Source organism: Amborella trichopoda, chromosome 3, assembly GCF_054954075.1.
Source record: "Amborella trichopoda isolate Santa Cruz 75 chromosome 3, AtrichopodaSantaCruz75HAP2 v2.0, whole genome shotgun sequence".
Classification (NCBI taxonomy): domain Eukaryota; kingdom Viridiplantae; phylum Streptophyta; class Magnoliopsida; order Amborellales; family Amborellaceae; genus Amborella; species Amborella trichopoda.
The window spans coordinates 12,902,664-12,928,688 of NC_142338.1; the positions used below are offsets into that span (position 1 = coordinate 12,902,664).

Genomic DNA, 26,025 nt, shown 5'->3' on the forward strand with positions numbered 1-26,025 from the left:
ATTAGTATTATTATTATGATTAGCATTGCTACTCACTATTATTAGTATTTAAAATATTTATTATTGAATTGTGATAATTTAATTATGATATTATTCAGTATAGTATTTATATGTATTATTATTTATAATATTTACTATGAAATATCATCAATAATTATCATATTAATATGCAATTATATTATTTATATTTATTTTTACTATTATTATTTTCTATGAAATATCGTTAGCATCAATAATATTAGTTTTATTTTATTAAACCATTTATAATGATATTATTATAATATAATTATATTATAATATTATATTAATACTAATGAAATAATATTATATTATATAATTATCATCTTAATATATAATTATATTATTTATATTTTCTATTATTTTCTATGTAATAATATTTAACATAAATAATATTAGCATTATTATATTTTAATAAAAAATTATTTTACTATCAAAACCTGGTTTTACATATAGATAAGCCAAACAGGAGATTTGTCATCGACCATGTTAATCTAAAAGCTAGGGCATTGTTTATGAAACTGTGTTTTATAGATATGAAATTTGTATACCGAAGATTTGATGTACAATCAATTTTTGCAAATACCAAGCCTGAAGACCCATAAATTACCATTATTACAAAATTCCTTCATATTTTATTTACGTTCAAACTCCATTTTTTCTTGAGAAAATTATGAATATATTTATTATATTTAGTGCTATTACGAAAATACTTTCGAGTTTCTATTATTACATATATCCGTTTTTTCACCATCCTAACTATTTTTTTTTTAAAAAAAAGATAGCCATTTTTAGTTTTTCAAAAATCCAAATTTTGTGTTCCTCTCTCTTTGAAATGGAGCCTGAGAACACCCCTTTGAAGCTTTGTTGTTCTAGAAGCAATCTTCGCACCATTATAAACTAGAGAAGAATGAGAAGCCGTACTTCCTCTTCCTTCTGCTATTTTATTCCCCTTTTTGTTCTTCTTTCCATAAACGAGTTGAAATCCATCTTCAAAATCCTCAAACCACTAGCCATTTTCCCATCTTTCTTCTGCAATTTTTGAACTCATCAGCTGAAACGACGATTCTCTCAAATATTTCATCATGGGTATCTACAAGCCAGTCGTATCTCATATGAGGATCACTAGGCAACATCAAAAACCTATTCCACAGATTCTTCGAAGCACTGATATCTTTCATGAGAGACAGATTTTTGGTATATCTCTCTAACTGGTTTCTTGAATTCCTTGAAGTTATCGTCGAAATGGAAATCTTCATCGCATGGAAAAGGCTTCGCAGAAGCTGAAAGCTTTTTAATAGACGAATTCATGGGGCATGAAACTAGGGTGTGGGCCTCTCTTCGACGGATTGGTTGGAAACTGAGAGGCCATTTCTCCCTTGAAAACTGAGAGCTGAGGTTTCATTCCTCCAACTAAAGATGATGTAAGTAGTGTGTGTGAAAGAGAGAGAACAAGATGTGCATATCAAATAAGAGAATGAGAGAATGATGGAAGTAGTGAGTGAGAGAGAATATTAGTTTTTTCAAATATTTAATTTAAAATTGAAAATAATTAGTAACATTTTTTTTTAAAAAATCGTTCCAATGGTAAAAGCACACACATATATATAAATAACAAAAACTTAAAGAGGCATTTGCGTAATGATGATAAATATATAATTTTTTTTCTATATTAAAAAAACAAAAAATCTTCATCCTACTCACAAAGCCAAAGTGATAATACTAAGAGTAATGATCTTAAGACCCTCCTACATCTATGGATCTAGAATTTTAGTAGATCATCATTAAATTTGGCACAAATCTCTAAAAAAATTTTCATATAAATATAAATTTTTTTTTTTTAAAATAATGATTACAAAAATATAGATCTCTAAAAAGACGTTATCACAAAAATGTAGAACTCGATTTTTTTATAAATCTTTGATAAATTGAATGGACATCACTATGGACGTAGGAGGGTCTCATCCCTTGTAGTAAACCCAAAACTAGAGCGGAGATGGAAAAAGGGCCTTTTGAAAGGTCAAGCCACGCAGCATTCGACGACGGAGGGAAATAAGGCATCCAAGAGTTGGTCACTTATCCGCGCACTATCACGCGGAACCCGCTCCAAGAAAGGAGCGATGACACGGCGCCTGTTCACTCTCACTCACCTCCAAAAGCACAGAAGAGGTTGATCCCTTCATATTCTTCCACTTCTCTCTGAAACACCTCCTCCTATGTTTCTCTCTCAACAATTCGATTGATCGTGGTTTAGATGGATCGTAAAGAAGGGGGAGAAAAAGAGATGCAACAAGAGCAGCAGCAAGAAAAGGGAGGTGGAGGTGGAGGAGGAGGAGGAGATGGAGAGGAGGAGAAGCAAACCCTAATTATCCCGGGCCTCCCCAACGACGTGGCGCGTCTGTGCCTGGCATGCTTGCCCTTCTCCCACCATGCGCGCCTGAAATGCGTTTCCAGGTCGTGGCGGTCGGCCCTCTCCTCCAGATCCCTCTTTGATATCCGCTCCCAATGGGGGAAGGGGGAGGACCTCCTCTGCGTCTTCCCAGAGGACCCGTCGCTGAGCCCTGGTGGCCTCTTCGACCCAAGGAGATGCGTGTGGTCCCCCATCCACCCCATGCCCTGTGACCCTTCGCGTTACGGCCTCTCCAACTTTGGGTGCGTGGCCCTCGGTCCTACTGTCTACGTCCTCGGGGGCTCCCTCTTTGATGCCAGGACCTTTCCCATGGACCGCCCCACTCCCTCCTCGGCTGTCTTCTGCTACGACCTCGTGCGTCTCTCGTGGGCCCCACGGTCCCCGATGCTCACTCCCCGTGGGAGCTTTGCGTGCGGTGCCTGCGGCGGGTCCACCATTGTGGTGGCTGGGGGTGGCTCCCGCCACGCCCAGTTTGGGGTTGGTGGGAGCAGGGTGAGTGCTGTTGAGAGGTATGATTCAAGGAGTGATGTTTGGGAGGCCGAGAAGGGGCTTCCTGAAGTCAGGGCAGGTTGCACGGGCTTTGTTTTGGGCGATGACTTTTGGGTGATGGGGGGTTATGGATTGTACCGCACTGTATCGGGGGTGTTTCCAGTGGATGATTATTATAGGGATGGGGCGGTGCTTGGTTTGGAGAGCGGGCAATGGAGGGAGATCCTGCCCATGTGGGAAGAGGGCGAGAGGTCGCGACTTGGTCAGGTTGTTGTGCTACGAAAAGGAGGAGATGATGGTGCCTCTGCTTCTTGGGCCATTTTTATGCTTGATGGCTGTTTTATATTCAGGTCAGTTTCATCTTTTTACTGAACCAAACTAAACTCGATCCCACTGCTTTCTTGCTTGCCATAATACCCCTTTTACTCTTAATTTAGATGATCTATTGATTCGAATATTGGCTCTCACTTGCTATGTGTACTTCATTTTAGATTTCCAGCATTGGCTTCCACTTGTTATGGCTACTTCATTTAGATAATTGACTTCCTTTTGAGTGCTGGAAATTTCTTCAGACAAATGGATGAGCAAGACTCTTTAATGAGCGAATGCCACTCCATGATTGTCTCAGTTAGTCATTGACTTTATTGTAATGGTAGACCATTGCCTTTTTTTTAACTGATTGGATGGATGATTGAAATAATTGTGCTTGCGATGGTTTGGTTCTTAACTACCTTTTCTTCTTCAGTGCATCTATATTGCAATGTCCAGGATCGATATTCTTGTGATTGATGACATATAGATAGCTTGATAGCTAGATAGCTTTTACTACAAAAAGCACTACTGTGCATGAGCAATGAAGCGTCCTCTTGGTCCAAGGTTCACTTAAGTATCTTCCATACTGTGGGAAACGATGGAAAGGGAAAGAGATATTTTTGAGGGTTATTTTTGACTGGTCTGGGTTTTATATACCAGAAAGAGGGAGAGGGGTTTAGAAGGGCTTAGAGAGGCGAGAGTGAGTTAGAAAGAGAGTAGAGTGGCAGAAATTAATAAGAGAAAGGAGAGAGAGCAAAGGATTGGATAGCCCTTAATCCTTAATTAACACTCCTTAATGAACATAATTAGAAGAATTTGGGAAAGAGAGTCAAAACCATTTTGCGGTTTCTTAGATGAAGCAATAGACAACAGAAGAGGTAGAAAGTAATTAAATAGGAAGATAGACAAAAGGGGATGACTACTGTGCTCAATTGCCAACAGTTTGCTAAGATATCATTTCAAGGGCCGCGATTTGTTGGCCTTCTCAGGTAGATAAGCTACCGAAATAGTTAACAACACCTTACGGTGTCCCTAACTGATATTACGCTTGCAATAGAAAAGAGCTTCGATATCCCAAGTTTCGCCCAGGATTAGGGTTGGACGCGTTTACCAAAGAACTATTGGAGCACGATGAACTTACCGGACTTGGTTATCCAATTTGTTTTGCACTAGCAAACACAACTTCACTTTTATCTCATTCAATGAAAAAATGATACATATTTATAGCCAAAGCAAAGTAAAAAGTAGTCCAGAATACCACACAGTGGTTTACAAAACAATAGGCTAAAACGATGGGCAGCAAGTAATACCACCCTAAAAAAAAAAACCACATAGTGATACATGTACTTGTCACTCATTCTTACATCCTCTCAAAAAGTAGAAGCAAATAGTACCTTGAGTGTTTAAAACTATTTGTGAAAAGTAAAACGACTTTCTTAAAGTAATACCACTAAGAAAACCATAACCACTCTCTTAAAGTAATACCACTAAGAAAACCATAACCACTCTCTTAAAGTAATACCACGAAGAAAACCATGGGCTGCTTTTATTCTGGATTTTTACGCTTCATCTTTAGAATTGATGATTCTACAATATTCTCCATGATGTATTGTACATAAATGTTCTCTAATTTGGCAACTATAGCATTTTTAAATATTTTTATAGAAGCGGTCTAATAACTGTATTGCTGTAGGTGCCCTTATGCTAGATGCTTCATGTTTGTAAAATAATTCATCTTTATATCTCCAAATAAATCCTTGCTCAGTGAAATTGATCCTTTGGAAATATTTGCATAAATCCTTTCCCAATTTGTATATCCTAATAATTTTGTCACGAAATCTCTGGCAATATGATTAGGATATAATTGTCTTCTAAAAGTTATCAAATCATCCAAGGCTTCCTTTTTAATAGTCCAGGCAATTAATTCAGGTTCTAAGGGTGTTCACCTACATTTGTTTATAACTATACTGATTCTTCCAGCAAAAGTGAGGAAACAATCTATGTTAAGGTAAGACCCTGCTGCTGAATCAATAATCTCAAGTTCAGGAGAAAAATAACTGTTTTTTTGGGCAGAATTTTTGTATTTCTTCTGGGGTTTCTAGAGGCCACGTTAGCCACTCATCTTTTTGAATTGTTCTTATCATCTTTATTTCTTTCGTGTGGGCATTTGGAAGATATTGTTCTGTTCCTGGGACTTCCTCAATTGAAAAATTATATTGAAAAAAGATGAATTGTCACCATGCATACCTCTGTAATTTTGGAGTGCGAGTAATTTTCTTTTTCATTACATTGACCAAATTTGAGAAGTCAGTATTAAGGATAAAGGTTTCTCCTATCAAACTGATGTGAAACTTTTCGACTCCTCTTACTGCACTCAAAATTTCCTTTTCTTCAGGCTAATAGTTCAGCTCATTCTTCTTAAATTGGTTGCTAGTGTAAACACATATTTTCTCTTCCTTATTTTCCTTTTTAAGTATGACAATTGCCGAGGTATCAGAAGATGCATCGGTAGAAGATATAAACGAACCGCCATATAGAGGTGCTAGAGGGGCAGGGTTTGTGCTTCTGCTTTGAGCTGTCTTACTTCTTGAGTAGCTTCTTCGGTCCATCAGAATGGTTCTTCTTTCATAGCTTTTCTATTTTTCTTGGTTTTCTCAGAAATCTTGGGAATAAAGTCTCGAACATAATTGAAACAACCAAGAAACTTCTGGCGTTGTAATTTATCTTGCAACTTGTCTGGAAAATTTTCAATCTTTTGGATAACATGGGGTTGCTTTTGTATTTGACTTTTGGAGACATGTACACTAAGAAAATCAACTGATTCTTTAGCAATTTGAAACTTGTCTTTTGAAGAAGAGAGGCCTATTCCATGTTTTTGGACAATTTATGCAAATATGTTGAGATGCTCCAAATGTTCTTGCATACTATTAGAAAAGACAACAAATCATCTATATAGTTGGCAACAAAATTTGAGATGGTTTGAATATTGAATCCATCCTTCGAATATTGAATCCATCCTCCTCTGAAATTGTGAGGGAGCATTTTTTAGTCCGAGGGGCATTACTAGCGATTTTGTATAATCCTTCAGGGGTAGAAAAAGCTATTTTATGAATGTCTTCTTCTTCAATTTTGACTTGATGGTAAGGATTCAGACTTGGTCAAGATGGTAGAAGCTGGGTTTTCTTAGCACAACGTCTCAAGTTCCATTCCTATGTAACCTTATCAATTTTTTTTTTGTGCACTTGACGGTATCTTGTGAGAAAATCCTTTTTTTAGTGATTCTTTATATCAGCTCTTCCTTGTAGAGTAATGGCCATCTAATATCTATTGTTTTCTGATTCAGAGGAATATATTTAATTGCCATTCTGGTCTTGCCTCTTATTTTAAATGATTTCTCACAATGAAACTTGCATATGAATAATTTGATTGAGATGGCCTAACCCCTTCTCTTCCAATTCTTTTATCTGAGTTTTCAACTCTTCTTCATCCTCTTTGTTGCACCTCATAGGTTTACTTTGAACTGGAATGTTATGGAGAGTTGGTATATGGGCTTGGGGTAAATCTTTCTCCCAATTCTCCAAGCGCTGCTCAACACAACATTTTTTGAGGATTTCTGTAATTTCTCTTATATCAAGCAATTTTGAACTGGCCTCTAAGCTCATACCCTTTATTTGTTTGATAAATTCATATTTTTCATGTTCTTTTTCCAATTTTTGAATATCTTTCATAATTTTTATTATAGAAGGATTATTTTGAATTTTAAACGTGGCACCAATAGGCGATAAAATGAGAGAGAGTAGACGTGATGAGCTGGCCAGGTGTGGCGTCGACCAAGTACATCACTTGTTAGGTGTTGCGAGTTAGTTCAAGTGGAAGGTCTGAAAAGGGCAAGGGGTAGGCCCAAAAGGACGTTGTTGGAAGTAGTCCGAAAAGATATGGGGACTTATGGTCTCACTGAGGATGTGGCCTTTAATAGAGCAGAATAGAGAACCAATATTCATGTAGCCGACCCCAATTAATTGGAAAAAGGCTAAAATGATGATAATGAAGGATTGTTTTAAATTTTGTTTGTCCTCATTTTGAAAGTTGGTGGAATTCGAGGTACAATTTCCTTTTCTCCTTTTGTAGTAAAAATTACCAGGTCTCTTGATACTATGTAAGGGCTTATTTCATCTAGAGTCACAGAGTCTATTCTTGCTTGATATCCTTCATCCTTAATATTGACAAAATTTACCAAAATCACTTTATCTCCAATTTTAACAGGAACATTGATAGCAAATCATGTTAATTTTATGCCACAATTCATGGTATCAACTTCTTGTCCTTGTGGGTATTTGATCTAGTTTTTCCATAGTTCTTTGGTGTAAGTATTTTATCTAGTTTCTCCATAGTTCTGTGGTGTAAAAATTTATATTAGCGCTAATATCCAGAAATAAATTTTTATCTTTTTCCAAATTTCGCCTCCATCTCTTGCAATGTTTGCTAGCAGTAGTAAAAGATTTTGAGAATGCACCATTTTTCAAATTTGATACATATTTTCTTTTGAAATCTTTTCCTTTTTGAATGGTTTTTCAAACAATTTCCTAAAGTCGCCTTTGTAATCTCTTTGAAAATTCTATTCGATTTTTTCAATCGGAGACTCTTCATCAGAAAGTCTAGTGAATCATCAGATTCATCATCACCGGATAGAGAAATTACAAAGTTTTCTTCGATTATCTGGTAGGCGCAAGATGTTGAGCATTCTTCTTTCCGTTTGCATTTTGTCTAGAGACTACTTCCTTCCAAGTAATCGTTTTGCTTTGTCCCACAATTTCTCCATTTTCAAAGCCTATAGGTTCAATCCTTTGGCTCCCTCTTTCTTTCCCTATTTTCTTCTGAGCCTCTAAGTTCAAAGCGTGGCGCGACAAAATATTTTTCTAAAAATGACAATATATATGTTTGGCACTGAACTAATTACTCAATATGACTTCTATGATGAAAGTTAGCCGAACAAATTCACTATTTCTGTAGCTGCTCATATAGGAGAAAATCAGTATTCATTTAGAGATCTACATCTAGACAATTCTCTCAAGGAAGAAAATTTTGATGATGTTACTCTGGGAAAAATCATTCCCTTTCCAATAGATGAAATTGTTCAGTGGGGAAAATATTTTCAGACTTTGAAAGAAAAGATGTATACTGTAAATTAGTACATATCGAAGAATGACACTTAGAAAATTGATATTGTCCAATTTTTAAAACCTTTTTGCAAAAAATTGTCCCTTGAAGATAAGAAGATTGCTGAAAAATCATCTTTAAAAAGAAAATTTGATGGTGAAGCCTCATTCTCTACCACTGAAAAGGCATCATGCTAAACAACATATCCGAAGTACCCTCTAGAACATGAGGACTATGCAAAAATGATGGAAGAAATGGATAAGCTGCTTGAGGAAGATTCTGATTCTGATGATAATATCTATTTCTCGAAAGAAATAAAGAAAAAAACATCAGTTTCTTAATGGGTAAGTGGCCTCTTGAGTGAAGAAAACTTTGATCAATATGAGCCTCCCAAATTCTTAGATCATCCCATTTCTCAAATAAAAATGTTAAGGGGCCGTTTGGATACCTGGAAATATATTGTCGGTGAAATATATTATTGGCGTAATACATTACTGCGTAATATTGTTACAGTTTGGGTAGTATTTAGATGCAACCTGGGAAATACATGGATACTGTTTGGCTATGTCTATAAGAAATATTGGAAATGCATTACCAACATTTTATCAGCACTTTCCTATAAACTATCATTTCTTTCTTTTTTTTTGTCACAAAATTCCACTGAAATGTGGAATTAAAGTCATCATCGCATCATTCCAAAAAGATTTTCTAATGATAACATCATCACCATTCTAAAAAAATTTTCTAATAATAACTTGTTCCATTCTAAAGTCATCATCACACAATTTCTTACTTATTTTGCATGCCTTTGGCACTTACATGGAATCACATGTCTTCTAACATGATTAGACTTTGGTTTCAACATGATAAGTCATTGGAATAATATGATTGGAATAACATATTTTTATTTTAAAAAGCCTTATTTTTATTTATTTTTTATAGAAGTCTTTCAAATGTCTATCTATATAATTTCAAATAAGCAATAAATTTATGATACCAAATTAAAAATCTTTATGGTACAAGTTACAAATGGGAAGAAGTTTGATTAGTAAACTAGAAGGTTTGGTAATTGCAGTATAAAATTTTGAGGTATTGGTGAAAAATAAAGAGGTATCTTATTTCAATTGAGCTTTTACTAATCTCTTATGAGGAGTATGTTGGGTGAAATTTTTTATTATAATTGTGTTGTGTAATTTCTTATGTTGGGTGAAAGTTTTTATTATAATTGTGCTGTGTAATTTATTATAATTGTGATGTGTAATTTCTCATTGATTAGATATGCTAAAGAAAATGGATATGCTAAGGAGAGAGGGAGAATGGAAAAAGTCCAGATGAAAGAGTAAGGGGGCTTAAAAAAAAAAGAGAAAAAAGTCCAGATGAGAGGAAGGGGATTAAAATAATGGGGGGCAAAAAAAAAAAAAAAGTACAGATGAGAAGAAGGGGCTTAAAGAGAGAGGGAGCACCTTATGCAAACCAGTTATTAGGGTTCTCAACCGAGTAAGCGGGTTGGCATTTTATTAAGCTAGGATAGGCAGAGAGACGCACACGAAAGATTTCTAAAGATTACCCGTCAAGCGCATAATAGATTTTTTACCTTTCATTGCGTGTAATGTGTTTCATGATTTTTGGAGAAATCTCGGGTAATCTCTTTCCATTTCCGTACTATAAAGTGTACCCAAACGGTGGAAATGTCATATTTCCTCGTAATCGATTGTCATGTAATAGATTTTCATGTACCCAAATGGCCCCTAAGAATCAGACATTCTTCAGCCTCTTCCTTAAATACTCAGCCAATGACCCCACAAAATCCAAAGTCCTTAACCAGATCTGCTTCTTTAGTTTCTTTCCATCTTTTTTTTTTTAGAATGAGAAGGTGTTTTTTAGAATGAGAAGGTGTCTTGGAGAGTCAAGGTAATGTCAGTTTCCCTGAAGTCATTAAGCAATATTTGTATAATCTTTCGTTTTTTGAGTCCAGATTTTCTAGGTCAGTTCACCAATCAGAAGTAAATCTCCATGTGAAAGTTAAAGGAGTATGTCTAGTATTTTTACACTTTTTTGAAAAATTAGATATTGAAAGATGGAAAAATAAGAACTAAGAAGTATCAATGTGTCCATAGTGGACAAATCGATGTTCTTGTTCATCCGCGTTTCAATTATTATTTAGGAGCATAATATTTAGTTTCTCTTTTGGATATTGGATATTTGGAATGGGAAAAGCCCTAGTATGTCAGTTTAAAGAATGTTTAGACAAAGATAATATTTGCACAGTCTTTCCAAATTTTTCTTCGAGCCTTAACGATTAATTTATTACCAAAGCATTTATGGTGTGCATAGAAGTCAAGGAATAAATTTATTGCTTGCGTCTATATATGCTACCATAGCTTCTAGATGTATTTTCAATCTAACCAGCTTAGCAATTACTTGTTCAAAATTAGATTATGGTGTCAAATTTTCAATAATTTCAAATTGTGTCTAAAGTTGCCCTTATATAGATTCTGAAAGTTTCATAACCGGTTAGATTCTGAAAGTTTCATAACCGGTTTTCTTGCTATTTCTAAATAGCTAGAGTCCTATAAGTTTTAGAAGAAAAAGCTAGATTTCAAACTGTGTCCCAAAAGTCCATTTAGAACACCTGTAAAATGGTCTACCATTACTCTCAAACCTGTGAATAAATCTCTCCCTCAAGACTAGCCAGAAAAATGCTTTGCCTTATATTTTCCCAATAGTATAGGTTGATCCACCTGCTAGAGAAGTTTCAGATTCTCCCAACAACGAAGCCACTCAAATTGCTCAAAGTTATATGGTGACTATAGTAAAAAAGGAATCCAACCAACCATTTATTCATTGGAAAAGGTGAGCCCCCTATAATGGCCTATGCTATAGCCACTCCTGAGCAATTTGAAGATCCTGAAGGTCCTAAATCAAGGGTAGATGCTAGCTATCTCCTGGTACATAATATAACTCTGAATGAGTTCAAAAGGATGACGTACAACAGTTGAACTATTTAATCCATTGGACCCCATATGCTGAAAAGCATATGTTAGCCATAGAATCTCAAATCCAAGAAATAAAGAAAACTTTAGAAGTATTGGCTGATATTTGAAAATAAAGAGAATTACAAAAAGAAGGAAGATGAAGCTGCAAAATTTTTCAAATTCAAGCCTCCTAGTTTCCCCTCATGTCTTCAAAACTTTGAAAACATGGATGAAGCATTCTTAGTTTTTCAAATGAAAATGATGAGAATTGCTACTGTTGAGCAATATGGTATTAGTAACATAGGCGATGATATTTTGATTTTGAGTATTGATGAGCTAACTCATTCTCCTTCAAAAACAAAACAAAAGATCGTTTCTTGGATAAATAATGACATATATGTAGCCAGTCTAAGGAGATGGCCAAATTCAAATGCCATAAAAGATGCAATAGGATTTCTGCAGGGAAGAGTGGTCACTGATGGAAACATCTTGATGATGCTAGACAAAATGTCATTGCTATAGCAAGATTTACTGGATTGGGATCCAAATTAGTCTCAGAATTTGTCTTCGAATCGCCAATACAATATGCTACAAACGTAATTTTACTGGGAAAAGGAAATCTTCAAAATATTGATGATTTTGAAAAATTACAACAATAAATGCTACAGCCCTTAAAGGGATATCTTGGCAGACTGCTGGCAATTTAGCACAATACTCATTCCCCTTCTTCTATCTCCCCATCTAATTTCTTTCTACCTCTTTTGTTGTACTCAAATCAGCAGGTAACCCCCTCAGACAAAAAGAAAAAAGAAAAAAAAAAGCTTGCCATGGTTTAGTTCTTAGCTACCTTTTCTTCTTCTTCTGCGCGTCTATATTGCAATGTCTAGGATCGATATTCTTGTGATTGCTGACATATAGATAGCTGATACTACAAAAAGCACCACTGTGCATATGCAATCAAGCATCGTCCTGGTCCAAGGTTCACTTAAGTATCTTCCATATTGTGGGAAAAGATGGAAAGGGGAGGAGATATTTTTGAGGGTTATTTCTGACTGGTCCAGGTTTTAGAAAATTATCTTGGTGGTTTCTTTCGATATGCTTTCATTGTACCTTCGATGAAAAGGTTCACTAGAATTGATTTATGGTTACTCTACTCATAGCTATTGTATCTTCCCTTGACTTGTGGACATGGACCTGTGTTGGTTCTCAGATAGTCATGCGGTGGGCCTACAATCGCTTTAATGTCATGTGTTTGACAATTTGTCACGTAATCGGAGCCTAGTTTATTTTACATGAGAACTTCAAATAGTTCATGTTTCTTATTTTGATCAATTTTAGAATTGAAGCATGCAGACTAGGTTGTAATGTTGTGTAACTGCTAGTGGTTTAGAGAATTGATTGTTGCTTCTACATACTACTACGGGATGTTAGATCATGGCAAAGCTTTGATTCTTGAGCACTACTATTGTAAGTTGGTGTTTTCACTAAGCTTTCTGATGCTGGAGTTTTTGAGGTTGAAGGTGTTGATTTTATGAGTTGTTCCAAAATTCTTTTTATAACAGAATTTTAGAAATTTAGAAACTTAAAAAACAACTCATAAAATCAACAATTTCGAAGTGTTAAGTGATTTTACACGAGATGGCTACTGGAAACTTGCTAAGAGCTATGTCCTAGGATTTTGTTAGACTGGAATGTGCAACACGACAAAGGTAAGAAACCCATGGTATGCTACTTTTTTTGGTAAAGTCGGTCATGTACAAAAATTTTGTATACTTCGATTGAAGCAACTAGCTCAGGCCAATGTGACAAAAAAAATTTGTTGCCATGATCTCTGAAATTAATGCTGTAGGAGGCACAACAGGATGGTGGGTGGACTTTGGAGCCTCCATACATGTTTCTTATAATAGGAACTTGTTTAACACTTACAAAATCGTAGGGGAGGATATTGTCCTTTACATGGGCAATTCTTCTTCCTCGAAAGTAGTTGGCAAAGGGACAATAGAATTGAAATTTACGTCTGATAAAGTCCTCACTCTTCTGGATATATATTATGCCCTTGAAATTTGGAGAAACTGCGTATACATACCTCTTGAATAAGAAGGGAAACCCTTGTTTTGTATCCGACAAGTTTATCTTTTCGAAGAATGGAATCTTTGTCGGCATGGGATACGCCTCTGAAATCATGTTTAAGCTCAGTGAATTCAATAATCGGGCACCTCTTCTTCTGTGTGTATGCTTTATTCTCTCGCGTTGTGGCATGGTAGATTACATCACATTAATTATCATGCTTTGAGAAAAATGAGTACTCTAAACCTTATTCCCACGTGTGAAAATTTTGAAAATACTATGTGTGAATGTATGTATACAATCTAAGATCACAAAGAAATCCTTTCCAAAAGTGGAAAGAAGTTCTAGGTTACTTGAGTTAATACACAGTGATGTTTGTGATCTAAGAAATCTTCAGACTCGTGGTGGGAAGAGATATCTTGTCAATTTTATTGTTGATTTTTCAAGATTTACCTATGTTTATTTCATTAGAAACAAAGATGAAATATTTGAAAAATTCAAACTTTACAAAAATGAGATTGAAAGCGAATTAAATTTGAAAATTAAAGTTCTACAAAGCGAATTAAATTTGAAAATTAAAGTTCTACAAAGTGACAGAGGCGGTAAAAATAGTTCCATTGAATTTTCTAAATTTTGTGAAGCAAGTGGAATTATTCACTAGGTTAATGCCCATGCACATTACAACAAAATGGTTTAGCTGAAAGAAAGAATCGCACACTTGTGAATATGGTAAATGCCATGCTCATTAGCTCTAACCTTCTTACTAATTTGTGGGGAGAGGCTTTAATGTCTGCTGGTTATATTTTGAATCGTATACCATATTCAAAATCTAATTCTACACCACATGAGCTTTGGAAAGGAAGAAACCTTACTTAGGGTTCCTCAAGGTTTGGGGTTGTGTAACCTTGGTTAGGCTCCCTGACCTTAAGAGGCCCAAACTTGGACCTAAATCAATTAAATGTGTGTTTGTGGGCTATGCTGAACATAGCATGGCCTATAGATTCTTAGACCTGGAATCTAATGTAATTGTAGAATCTAGGGATGCAAAATTTTTTGAACACTTTTTTATTGGTAAGCAAGAAAATGAATATGAAGAACCTCATGGTAAGCGTAAAATTGATGAGCATGAAAACCCTGAAAGCTTACAACCCAGGAGAAGTAAGAGAATCAAGAAACCAACTGACTTTGGTCGTGATTTTCAGATGTATTTATTAGAAGGAGATCCTAAAAGTTTCCAAGATGCCATGTCCTCATGTGATGCTCCTTTTTGGAGAGAGGCAGTCAATGATGAGATGAAATCTATTTTAGAAAATGGCATTTGGATACTAGTGGATTTCCTCCTTGATGCTAAGCCTTTAGGATGTAAATAGATATTTAAAAAAAAAATCAAGGCGGATGGTACTACTGAGAAATATAAAGCTCGATTGGTTGCAAAAGTTTTCGAACAAAAAGGCGGTGTTGATTTCTTTGACACTTATGCACTAGTTGCTCGAATAGCTACAAGTCGAGTACTCATTGCTTTGGCATCAAACTACCATCTAGAAATTCACCAAATGGATGTCAAAACTGCTTTCTCCATGGTGAACTAGATGAAGTGCTTTTCATTGAGCTACTTGAAGGTTTGTCCTCCAAGGACAGGAACACAAGGTTTGTAAACTTATAAAATCCCTGTATAGATTAAAACAAGAACCTAAACAATTGCATGAAAAATTCAATAGAATTGTTTTATCGCACGGATTTCAATTTAGTGATGCCGATAAGTGTGTATACGCCAAAATTGCTAACAATAATATTGTTATAATTTGCCTGTATGTAAATGATAAACTCATATTAGGCAATCATACTGCATTCATTGAGGACGCAAAGAAACTCTTATCTTTTGAATTTCATATGAAAGACATGGGGCAAGCCGATGTAATACTTGGAATCAAGATGGTGAGAAGACCGACTGGATATATCTTCATAGTTGCTGAAACCTTGTAGGAAAGATCACGGACCTACTCTGGAACCTTGATCCCACGATTCCAGCTAGGGATCTTGGATGGAATGCGGATCCCTATATTGTGATTCTCGTTCCCAGCAGGTTTGAACTGTGGTTTTGAAGTGTATGATGTAGTGCATATGTTGTTGTTTGTATTCGGCACTGATGCATATGCACTGCTTTAGGTTTGTACCCCGTGGTACTGTGAACCCACACATCATTCACGATCCCTTAAAACTTACTATTGCGATTCCTTCCTTATGGAATTGTGGTCCCTTGTGACAAGGATTGCGCTAGCTTCATATAGGATTGTACGGACGACTATCCCAACCATAAGGAGCTTCTAGCAATTCACGATTCTACGGACCCGACCCAGAGCCACTATATTGAGTACGTACTAACAAGATTTGATTAGTTTGATTGTAAACCGGTTTCGACCCCTTATGATGCTCATGTTAAACTCAGAAGGAATCAAGATGGTCATGTTTCCGAAATAGATTATGCTATAGTCATTGGATGTATTATGTATGCAATGTCTTATAATAGACCAGATATAGTATTTGCTCTAGGTATACTAAGTAGATATACCAGAAACCCAGGTCAAGGGCATTGGAATGCGATCTATAGGATCCTGAGATATCTCAAGGGAACTATAGACTATGTCCTACACTATGTAGGTGACCCCTCAATATTGGAAGGGTATAGTGATGCAAATTGGATTACAGATTTTGAAGAATCTAGGTCTACTAGCGGATGGATATTCATGTATGGTGGGGGTGCTGTTGCTTGGGGTTCCAAGAAACAGACCTGTATAACTAAATCCACTATGGAATCGGAATTGATTGCTCTTGAAGCTGCTAATAAGGAGGCTGATTGGCTAAGAAATCTATTAATAGACATCCCAATTATTTGAGGGCCTATGCCCGTAATTCCTATTCATTGTGATTGTGAAGCAGCAGTATACCAAGCAAAAAGCAAGATTTATCTCCAAAAATTAGATGTATTTTATTGAGGAACCGTTAGTTGAGCTATACTTGAAGATGGAGTAATATCAATACTCCATGTTAGTTCTAACCAGAACTTGGCAGATCCTCTAACTAAAGGCCTTGAAGTTTGGAAGATGGTTAGAGGGCTGGAATTAAATCCCAAATGTTTCTTGCCACAAAGTGATGGGAGTCCTACCTAAGGACAAGGATATCCCAAGTCCAAGGTTAAAGGGAAAAACAAGTCACCTACATGATGTCTGATGTATGTATGTACCAAAAATCTTTATTTAATAAAAATTTATATTTTGCCCCATTCTACAACCCTATTGAAGACCAGGATTAGTGCTGAGCCTTTAAATGCGCAAGCTTTTAAACAAATCAAAGTTTTTGAAAGATAATGTGTGGTATGTGGGAGGCTTATCAATAAAGGATGTAGTTTAAGGTTCGTCCACTTACTGTCCTGATGAGCGTTCTGCTTGACACTATGTAGAGGTTCAAGTCTTTATGACACCTTTACCTATATTTCATGATTTGTTTTGTATGTATCTAATTGTTTTGAAACAGGTGGGGGATTGTTAGCTTTTTAGCTTCATGTGTTTCAAAACAATAGTGTTTGGATTATATAAGTTTGTGGTCATGAAGACTACAATTGTGAGTAGTATTGTGCGAATGAATAGTAATATGCAAGACCATATGAAGTACATGCAAGACCATAGTGTATAATATGGTCCGCTTAGTATGGATCGGGAGGATCACACTCAATTTTTCACAATTTTTGTAACGCATTAATTGTATCATTGTAACATATATTGGTTACAATGCAAACCTAAAAATAAATGCACCATGAACAACACACGTGTCACTTTAATAATTAAAGTAATGAATAGAAAATGATAAAATAATATAAAGTAATGCACAATAGCTATAGGTGGTATTACTTTGGTACAACGTGAAAAGCATATTACTGTGCTAGCACGTGAAAACACATACTGTGCTCCCACATGAAAAAACATAGTACTGTACTACCACGTGAAAATGCATATTACTGTGTTACCACGTAAAAACGCATAATGCTATGCAATTTTTAATAATAAAAAATTGCACCTTCTCCTCTCTAAATAGATGGAAACTTTGTTCATAAAAAGCAAGAAGAAATGAAGAAAAATTGAGCGTGAGAGAATAGTAAAATCTCTTTGTGAGAAGATTGTAGCCAAGCACATTGAAAGTATGGTTGTCATTGTTTTTTTTTTATAACTGTTAACATTGTATTGCTATGGGAGTTTACAAAGAGTAAGACTGTAAGCACACCCTCCCTAGTGGCTAACAGTAAAAAAATACATTAGTCTTCCATTATTAGTAAAGGCTTATAAGAAGTGCCCATGTTACAAGATTTACAAAGAGATTTACAAAAAACTGAGCAAAGGGTTACTCGATGAGAGAGGTGCTAATCTGTACGGCTGAGGTCCTGAACAAAAAAGGAGTTGGACCTAGGCTAGGAGTCACTACAGCTGAGGTCCTGAACAAAAAAGGGGTTGTACCTAGTCTAGGAGTCCAAATGCAAACTAGCTCCCTCCTTCGCCAGTAGATCTGCTAGATTGTTGGACATCTTTCAGGTATGCTGCCATAAGACGCTGGTATCCTTGCATAAATGGGAATTTCATCAAAGATTGAGGACAGTTGCCAAGGAGGGGGGGACAAGCCTCTTACCTAGGATATGGTGTTAGAAGAATCTTCTTCCACTATCAGTGTAGAGCCCCAAGAGGAATTAAGGTTTCTCAATCTCAGTAACAGAGCCATGGCTTTTGCATATTGGGAGTCGAAAGTTCCTAGATGCGACGAAAGAGTAAGGACATTGCCTTGACTGTCTCTAAATACGCCCCCAGCGCCTGAGGGACCAGGGTTACGTAAGGAACAACCATCGAAGTTTGATGGTGCCTTCAGGTGGGGTTTGCCATCTGCTAAATCTTGGGGGTTTGGGAGGTCTATGCTTAAGAAGGTTTTGCCATTGAGGGGAAAAAGTGTTCCTTGGGATGCTCGAGAAGGATTTGTGTTGAGAGACCCAGAAGGTGGTTAATGAGACTATCTTGTGGAAGAGGGCTGGCTGTTGAAGGAGCGCCGTTGAAGATCCTATTGTTACTTTCCAGTCAGAGAGACCATATTGTAGCAGCCACCGTGGCCTTCCATAAAGTTTTCCCACCCACAGGCCACTGAGAAGCAAAATTGTGGGTGAAGAGTGCTTTGACCGTGGTTGGGGTAACCCATTGGAGGCCGAAAAGCTGGAGAACAAGTGATCAGAGTTTGGAAGAGTCGCAAAGAATGAATAGGTGGTGGTTAGATTCCTCCTCACAGAGACATAGAGCACATCTGTTTGGTAAGGAGAGACCTCTTCTTTGTAATTGGTCAATTGTGAGGGCTCTTTGTGATCCAACTAGAGAACTGGATCTTTGGTGAGGCTATGGTGGACCACACTTTTGACAGGATAGAAGTGGGGTTTAGGGGCAAAGTTGGGGGTTGAATGAGGGCCTTGTAGAAAGAGGCTACTGAAAAAAGGCCAGAAGGGGAAAGGCTCCAAACCAAAGAGTCACTGCCGGAGGAGGGGAGGAAATGGGAGTATACGGTACACCCAGTAGATGTAGGAACTGAGTGCACTCATCCTCAGAAAGATTTCTACGGAAAGGACGCTAGGTTCTTCTGCCACCCATGAGGGGCAATTCCTTGGCGATAGAGGAGTTACAGTCGGTGGAGAGGGAGAAGAGGGTAGGGAAGGCCTTGCACAAGGGTGAAGTACCAATCCAGAGGTCCGTCCAGAATCTAGTGTGCCTTCTGAACTGTGGTAGGGAAGAAGCTAAAGACAGCCACACTTTAGACGCCCTCTGTTTTTGAATGCTCTCTGGAACCCAAGTGTCATCTTGGATCTTGTATTTTTTGCGTAATATTTGAGCCCAGAGAGCATTCGGTTGAGTTGGCAAGCGTCACCACCAGTTGCCTAGAAGAGCTGTGTTGTGCTTTCTGAGGATTCAAATCCCTAAACCCCCTTGTTTTCTTGGTAGACAAATGTTATCCCAGGCTACCAGGTGAAATTTTGTCTTCTCCGCCTGGCCTGAACAGAGGAAATTACGCATAACTTGTTCTATGCAATTGGCCACCTATGCCGGCATCTGGAATAAAGACATGAGGTATACTGGGGTGTCTGCCATGGTAGCCTTGATCAGGGTTACTTTACCTACTGGTGAGAGATATCTACCTTTTTAAGTGGAAAGACGTGTCTCTACTTTGTCAAGTACCTGGAACCAAAGTCTTTTTTGGGTTTCCCTAGCCCCAGAGGAAGACTCAGGTAAGTGGAGGGGAGAACTTCCACTTTGCAGTTCTAGTATGGAATAAGGGTAGCCACCTCGTTAGAAGATAAGGCTATGCCCATCATTTTGGATTTACTCATGTTAACTTTGAACCCTGTATCAGTTTGGAAGCACTGGAGGAAGAGTTTGAGGATGTCGACCTCCTCTCGGGTGGCGTCTAGGAAAACCAGTGTGTCATCTGCGTATTGCAGGTGAGACACCAAGGGCCCTTGGTTACTAGTGGTGAAGCCAGAGAGGAGACCATTCTGGTAGAGGCGGGAGAGGGATCTAGAGAAGACTTTCGCGACAATGGCAAAGAGGAAAGGGGAGAGGGGGTCCCCTTGGCGGAGCCCCTTATGAGCCGGGAAGAAACCCTTGGGTGATCCATTAATGAGGATGGATAAATGGGGGTTGGAGTAGCATCCCTTCATCCACCTTCTCCACCAATCTCTGAAGCCCATCCTCGACATGGTTTCATCCAAGATAGACTAGTCTACATGATCATAGGCTTTTTCCCAATCTATTTTGAAGATTCAACCTGGTTTCTTAGCTAGGTGTCTACAGTGGAGACATTCATTAGCTACCAGAACCCCGTCCAAGATCTGCCTATCTTGGATAAAGGCAGATTGGGAAGGGGAGATGACAGTTGGTAGTACTTTTTGGAGTCTTGAGGCTAGGACTTTAGCCAGAATTTTGTAGGTGGAATTTAGGAGACTAATGGGTTGAAAGTCCTTGATTTCCTCAGCCCCTTCGATTTTAAGCACCAGGGCTATGAAGGTGGCATTAATGGCTTTGTGAATGATTCCTCTATGAAAGAATTCCTAGAAGAAATTGAGGAAGTCAGGACAGAAGGTACACCAGAAAGTTTTGAAAGGGGCGATAGGGAATCCATCAGGACCTGGGGCTTTGTCAACGGCGAGGGCTTTAAGAGCTTGAAGGATCTCCTCCTCGGTGAAAGGTTATTCCAAAGAAGCTGCTAAGTCCTCACTCAAAGTCAGGAAGGTAAGATCCTCCATTCTAGGCTTCGGGCTAGTGGGTTGAGAGTAAAGAGATTGGAAGAAATCTAAGATGGCCTACTCAATTTGTAGTGGTTGTGTCAAAAAGCTATTGTTGACTTTGAGCACTAAGATGGTGTTGTCCCTCCTGTGACAATTTGCTATCCGGTGAAAGAAAAGTTGAGTTTTGATCGCCTGTTTTTAACCATTTAACCTTGAATCTTTGGAACCAGTAGATCTTTTCCTTTTTAAGGGTAAATAGGTAATCGATTTTGGACTGGGCCCTGAGGTTAAGTTCCGAGTCATCAAGGGCTGTGGATTCTTCCAAGCGGTCAAGGCGTTGGATAGTATCCAAGTGAAGTGATTCGGTTTGAGAGAAATTGCTAGGTAAGGTTTTACTCCAGGTTTTTAGGGAGGCTTTTAGGAACTGGATTTTGGTTTGAAGTCTATATTTGGCTCTACCTCTGACCTGAAGCGAGAAAGAGTCCCACCAGATGGGTATCTGAGAATGGAGGGAGGCTTCTTCCAGCCAGTGAAGTTCAAATCTAAAAGGTTTTGGGCCTCTTAGAATAGCATTGGTATCTAGGAGAATGGGACGGTGGTCAGAAATAGGTTTGGTTAGAGTTAAGGCTTGGACCCCGGGAACATTAGATCCCATTCGGTAGAGAAGAGGAAGCGGTCAAGTTTGGAGAGGGAAGGGCTAGCAAAGTGGTTAGACCACGTGAATTGGCTGCCTTGAGAGGAATGTCCATGAGAGCATTTTTGTTGATGAAATCCGTGAAATCCCTCATATCCCGAGAGATGGAAGAGGAGGTGTTTCGCTCATGGAACCATCTGGTGACCTTGAAATTTCCTCCCAAACATCAGGAAGGATTAGGAAGAGCAGCAACGTGGTCCAATTCAGCCCAAAAACTGTCTGATGGAAGAAGTATTTGGGCCTTAAACTTCCGTGAATTTTCGAGATGAACCATTGGTCAAGGTGGAAAGTAGAACAGTGACCAAGAAGTCGCCAACATGTGAGGAGATGAGGTTGTGTCCTAGCGGTACCTAGATTACCCAAATATGGGAAGGAAGATTTCCCCATATTTGGCGAATGAGTTGTAAATTGAGCTCAGGTTGTTTGGTTTCAACAAGGGCCAGAACCGAGGGGGAGTATTTAAGAGAGATGTCTTGGACAACATTCTTCTTTGACTGGTGACCCAGTCCCCTAACGTTTCAAGTTACAATCTTCATAGGAGAGAGGAGGGGCGTGGGGATGGGGCCAGTTTGGAGGACCTCTTAGGGAAGGAGGTTGGGAGGAAGACAAGGGAGTCCCGGCAAGGCTTGTCCTGGAAGGAGGTGGAAGGAAAATGGCTAAGCAGTTCTCTTTGACCTTTAGGTCTTACCTTAAGCCTGTTGTGTGCATCTGCAGTCATGAACTTGTGGCTTGGGCCTTTTGGGCCTTCGTGGTGAAAGCCCATGATTCTGTACTTCTCTTTCATCTTGTCTTCGATGTTAGAGTTCCTGTCGGCAACAACCTCATACTCCCTATGGCTGGGATCTTCTGCTACGCGTGGGGGATAGGGAATAGGCTGACTAGGGTCACTAGGGAGGTCCTCAAAATGTTGTGGCTGCGACTCAGGGCTGAGGGGAGGGTAGAAGTTAGGGGGTAGATGAGGGAGTGGTTCACGAGGTGAGCTAGGTGCTGAAAAGGGCTCGATCTCCTGAGAAGTAGTGGAGGCAAGGGGACCCCTCGACTGAGGTTGGGGGAGAGACAGGTCTACTGGGGGTAGGTCCGAGAGAGGGACATGCTCCTGATAAGGGTAGGGGAGGTGGACAGGCAAACTGAACTCCTGTTGAGTGACTGGGTGGGGAGGCCAAGGGATGGGCGAAATGGAAGAGGGAAGGTAGGCGAGGTAGTGGTATGTCTGGATGGAGGAGAGGGTAGCGATAAGGGTGGAGTGGTAAGAGGGCCAGGTGAGGTGAAGGGAGTTGACTCTGGTGAAGCGAACCAGGTGGGGGGGGGGGTATAGGGGAGAAAGGGGGCCAACATGGAGGAGAGGGAGTCAGTATCCGAGGGAGGGAGGTCCCAAGAATGGGTGGTCACGATACCTTGGGGAAGGAGGTTGTGGTCCATAGGGGAAATAGAGAAGAGTCAGTAGGTTCGTCAGGGGAATGGCGGGGCAGAGAGAAGTCAGAAAGGCGGAGAGGGAGGAAGGTTATAGAGATAGGGGGGAAAGGAGTGTGCGGCGGCAAAGAAAGTAGCTGACTGGAGGAGGAAGAGAAACGTCGAGGTGACGAGGGAGAAACCTTTTCAGCCTCTAGCTGGGAAAAGGAAGGGCTAGAGGGGTCAGGGTAGAAGAGAGAGGAGCAGGGGGGTAGGGGAGGGGACAACGAGAGAGGTAAGTTAAAGGGGGGAACATGCAAGGACAGGTTGGTGGCGGAGGGAGAAGACAGGGATGGCTCAGGTGACGGGTGTGCAAGGGGGGCTCGAGGAGGACGGGTGGCTAGGTGCAACAGTCGAGGGTGAGATGGGCAGTGGCAGGTTCGTGGAAGGGACACGAGGAGGGAGGGGAAAAGGCGAAGGGGGGAGGTGAGTGGCGTCAGACGACGTTGAACATGTCAGTGGGCTGGAGGGAACCACGTATGACGCGTGTCCAGGGAGGGGAGAGGTCGCCACATTTGTCGGGGAGGGAGAGGAAGGGGCAACAGGTCAGGGGGTCTCGAGGCAAGAGGAGGGATCTTTCGAAAAAGACAGGCCTGGGTCAGAAGTGGTACCTGAGGAGAGAGGCAAAAGGTCCTTGCGGGCCTCTTTTTCGGGTCGACGAGAGGTGAGTAAGGAAGCCCTAAGGGGCTGGTTGGGGGACCTGCACCCTAGGAAGCGGGTCAGAGGAGGCCTGCCCTTCACTAGGCATGGACGGCGGAGTTGGTTGGGCCGGAGACAGGGCCAACAGATGAGGTTGGGCGGCTTTGAGGCTACCATTGACAAACGACCTCTCATGAGTCCGACGGCGTCCTCTGCTCAGACGAGCTTTCTTTGAGACCAGGTTCCAAGAAGCTTCCTTTGTGACCTTAGGTTTGGAGAGGGTGGTATGGTGAAGGAAATCAGGGGATGGAGGGGAAACCAGGGTCCAGATGGTAGAGATAGGGAAATAAAGGTCATTGGCTTCGAGCCATAGAGTTTTGGGAATCAAAAGAGGGTCCAAGACTTCCACCAGAGCTCTAATAGAGCCCATGGGGAGGGTTTTGATCGAGATCCAGTGGATCAAGATAAAGGTACCATACGCGTCTGTGAGGCGGTGGAAAGTGTCTGGTGTCCAAGCCTGGAGGGGGATGTTGTTGAAAGTTAACCACACCCTTTCTTTCCTGAAAGACGCCTTCGACGACGACCAAGGGCGAAGGCGGCAATAGGCTTCATGAAAAGAAAAGGAATTAGAATCTTGAAGAGCGATTTGGGCGCTGCTCAAAGAGGGGAAGGAGAAGAGGATTTCGCCATTAGCGAGGCGACTGCATGTGAGATCAGGTTCCCTCCAGTATTTTTGTGCTACCATTTCAATGCCTCTGATGTTATGGCGCGCAGGCTGGAAGCATCCAACCAGAGAAGCGAGCAGTTTAGGTTGTGATCTTTCAATCTCTTTCGGATCAATGGAGATACAGAAGGGGAGAAAGGGGACCAAACAGAACTGCATTGCCTTTGCTCTTGAAGCCGGGGAGGGGGATTGGACCAAGTGCGCAAAATAACAGGCTTAGTGGAGGCTTCAACCTAGGAGAAAGAGGCCTTAGGGAAGGGATGGGAAGAAGGAAGGGAGGAGGTAAGCGAGGATCTCAGCTGGGGGGGAGAAGGGAGGAGGATGGTGAGGTCCTAGAATAAAGCTTGTAGATATCGTTTCAGCAGGTAGGAAGATGGGAGGCGAGAGGGGAGGAGAGAGAGACGGGAGAAGAGACTTTCATGGCTTGAATTAATCTAGCCCTCTACAATTAAAATTGATTTCAGTATGGTTGTCATTGTTGAATTTGAAAAACAATCTGAGGTAATTTATGATTAATTTTAATTCTGCCAGAAAATTTTTAAAACTCTATTATTTTGGAATAAAGGATTTTTATAGTTATTTCCAATCGATGTTTGTGATTGTTTTACCTATTGGAAAGTAAATAAGTAATTGAGTTGTGGTTACGAACAAGTTATGGAGAATGCAACTCGGTAACTTAAAATTGAAATACTAAATCTGGATGTATCTTGGGAGTATACTTGTCAGGATTGATTGCATCTCGAAAATTTACTGAGTCTGGGGCATCTAACACTTCGAAGAAAGTGAGAACCATCTCGTGCCTCTAGGTATTATTTATGAGTTGTTTTTTTCTAGTAGGTTAATTGATATTTATGAGTTGCTTTTTAGGTTTTTGAATTTTTAAAATTTTGCTATAAAATAATTTTTGAACAACTCATAAAATCAACAATTCTAGTAGGCATCTCGTGTAAAACTTTTTAACACTTCGCAATTGTTGATTTTATGAGTTGTTTCAAAATTCTTTCTATAGCAAAAGTATAGAAATTTAGAAACTTAAAAAACGATTCATAAAGAATACTTGGAGTTACGAGATGGTTATCGCTTTCTTCGAAGTGTTACATGCCCCCGACTCGGTAAATTTTCGAGATAAAATCGGTTGCTACAAGTAAACTCCCAAAATACAACTAGGTTTACTATTTCAATTTTAAGTTACCAAGTTGCACTCTCAGTAACTTGTCCATAACCCAGCCTAATTACTGATTTTCTTTTCAATCGGTAAAACAATTACAAACATCGATTGGAAATAACTACAAAATCCTTTATTATAGAATAATAGAGTCCTAGAAATTTTTTAGTACAATTAAAATTAACAAAAAATTGCTTTAGATTGTTCTTCAAACTGAATGATGACAACCTTACTCTCAATGTGCTTGGCTATAATCTTCTCACAAAGAGAATTTACAATTCTCTTACGCTTGATTTTCTTATTTTCTTCTTACTTTTCAGGAACAAAATCTTTGCTTACTTAGAGAGAAGTTGCAATTTTTAATTATTAAAAATTGCTCAGTAGTATGCGTTTTCACATGGTAACACAATAATATGCATTTTCACATGGTAGAACAGTAGTATGTTTTTTTACGTGGTAGCACAGTAAGATGTGTTTTCACATGGTAACACTGTAATATGCTTTTTACGTTATCGAAAAATAATACCACCTGTAACTACTGTTCATAACTTTTTATTATTTTATTATTTTATTATTTACTGTTCATTACTTTAATTTTTAAAGTGACACTTGTGCAGATTCACTGT

General features: G+C 39.1%; 1 protein-coding gene across 2 annotated transcripts in view; it reads left to right on the forward strand.

The window, feature by feature from the left end:
- The first annotated feature begins 2,100 nt into the window (after positions 1-2,100).
- LOC18432566 (Galactose oxidase/kelch repeat superfamily protein) overlaps positions 2,101-26,025 on the forward strand; it is a 34,055-nt gene continuing 10,130 nt past the window's right edge. For both annotated transcript variants that reach the window (XM_020666295.2, XM_011624470.3), the window contains exon 1: positions 2,101-3,267. In XM_020666295.2, coding sequence (XP_020521954.1) covers positions 2,273-3,267 — 995 coding nt within the window. In that variant the 5' untranslated portion in view covers positions 2,101-2,272. The remainder of the gene's footprint in view (positions 3,268-26,025) is intronic.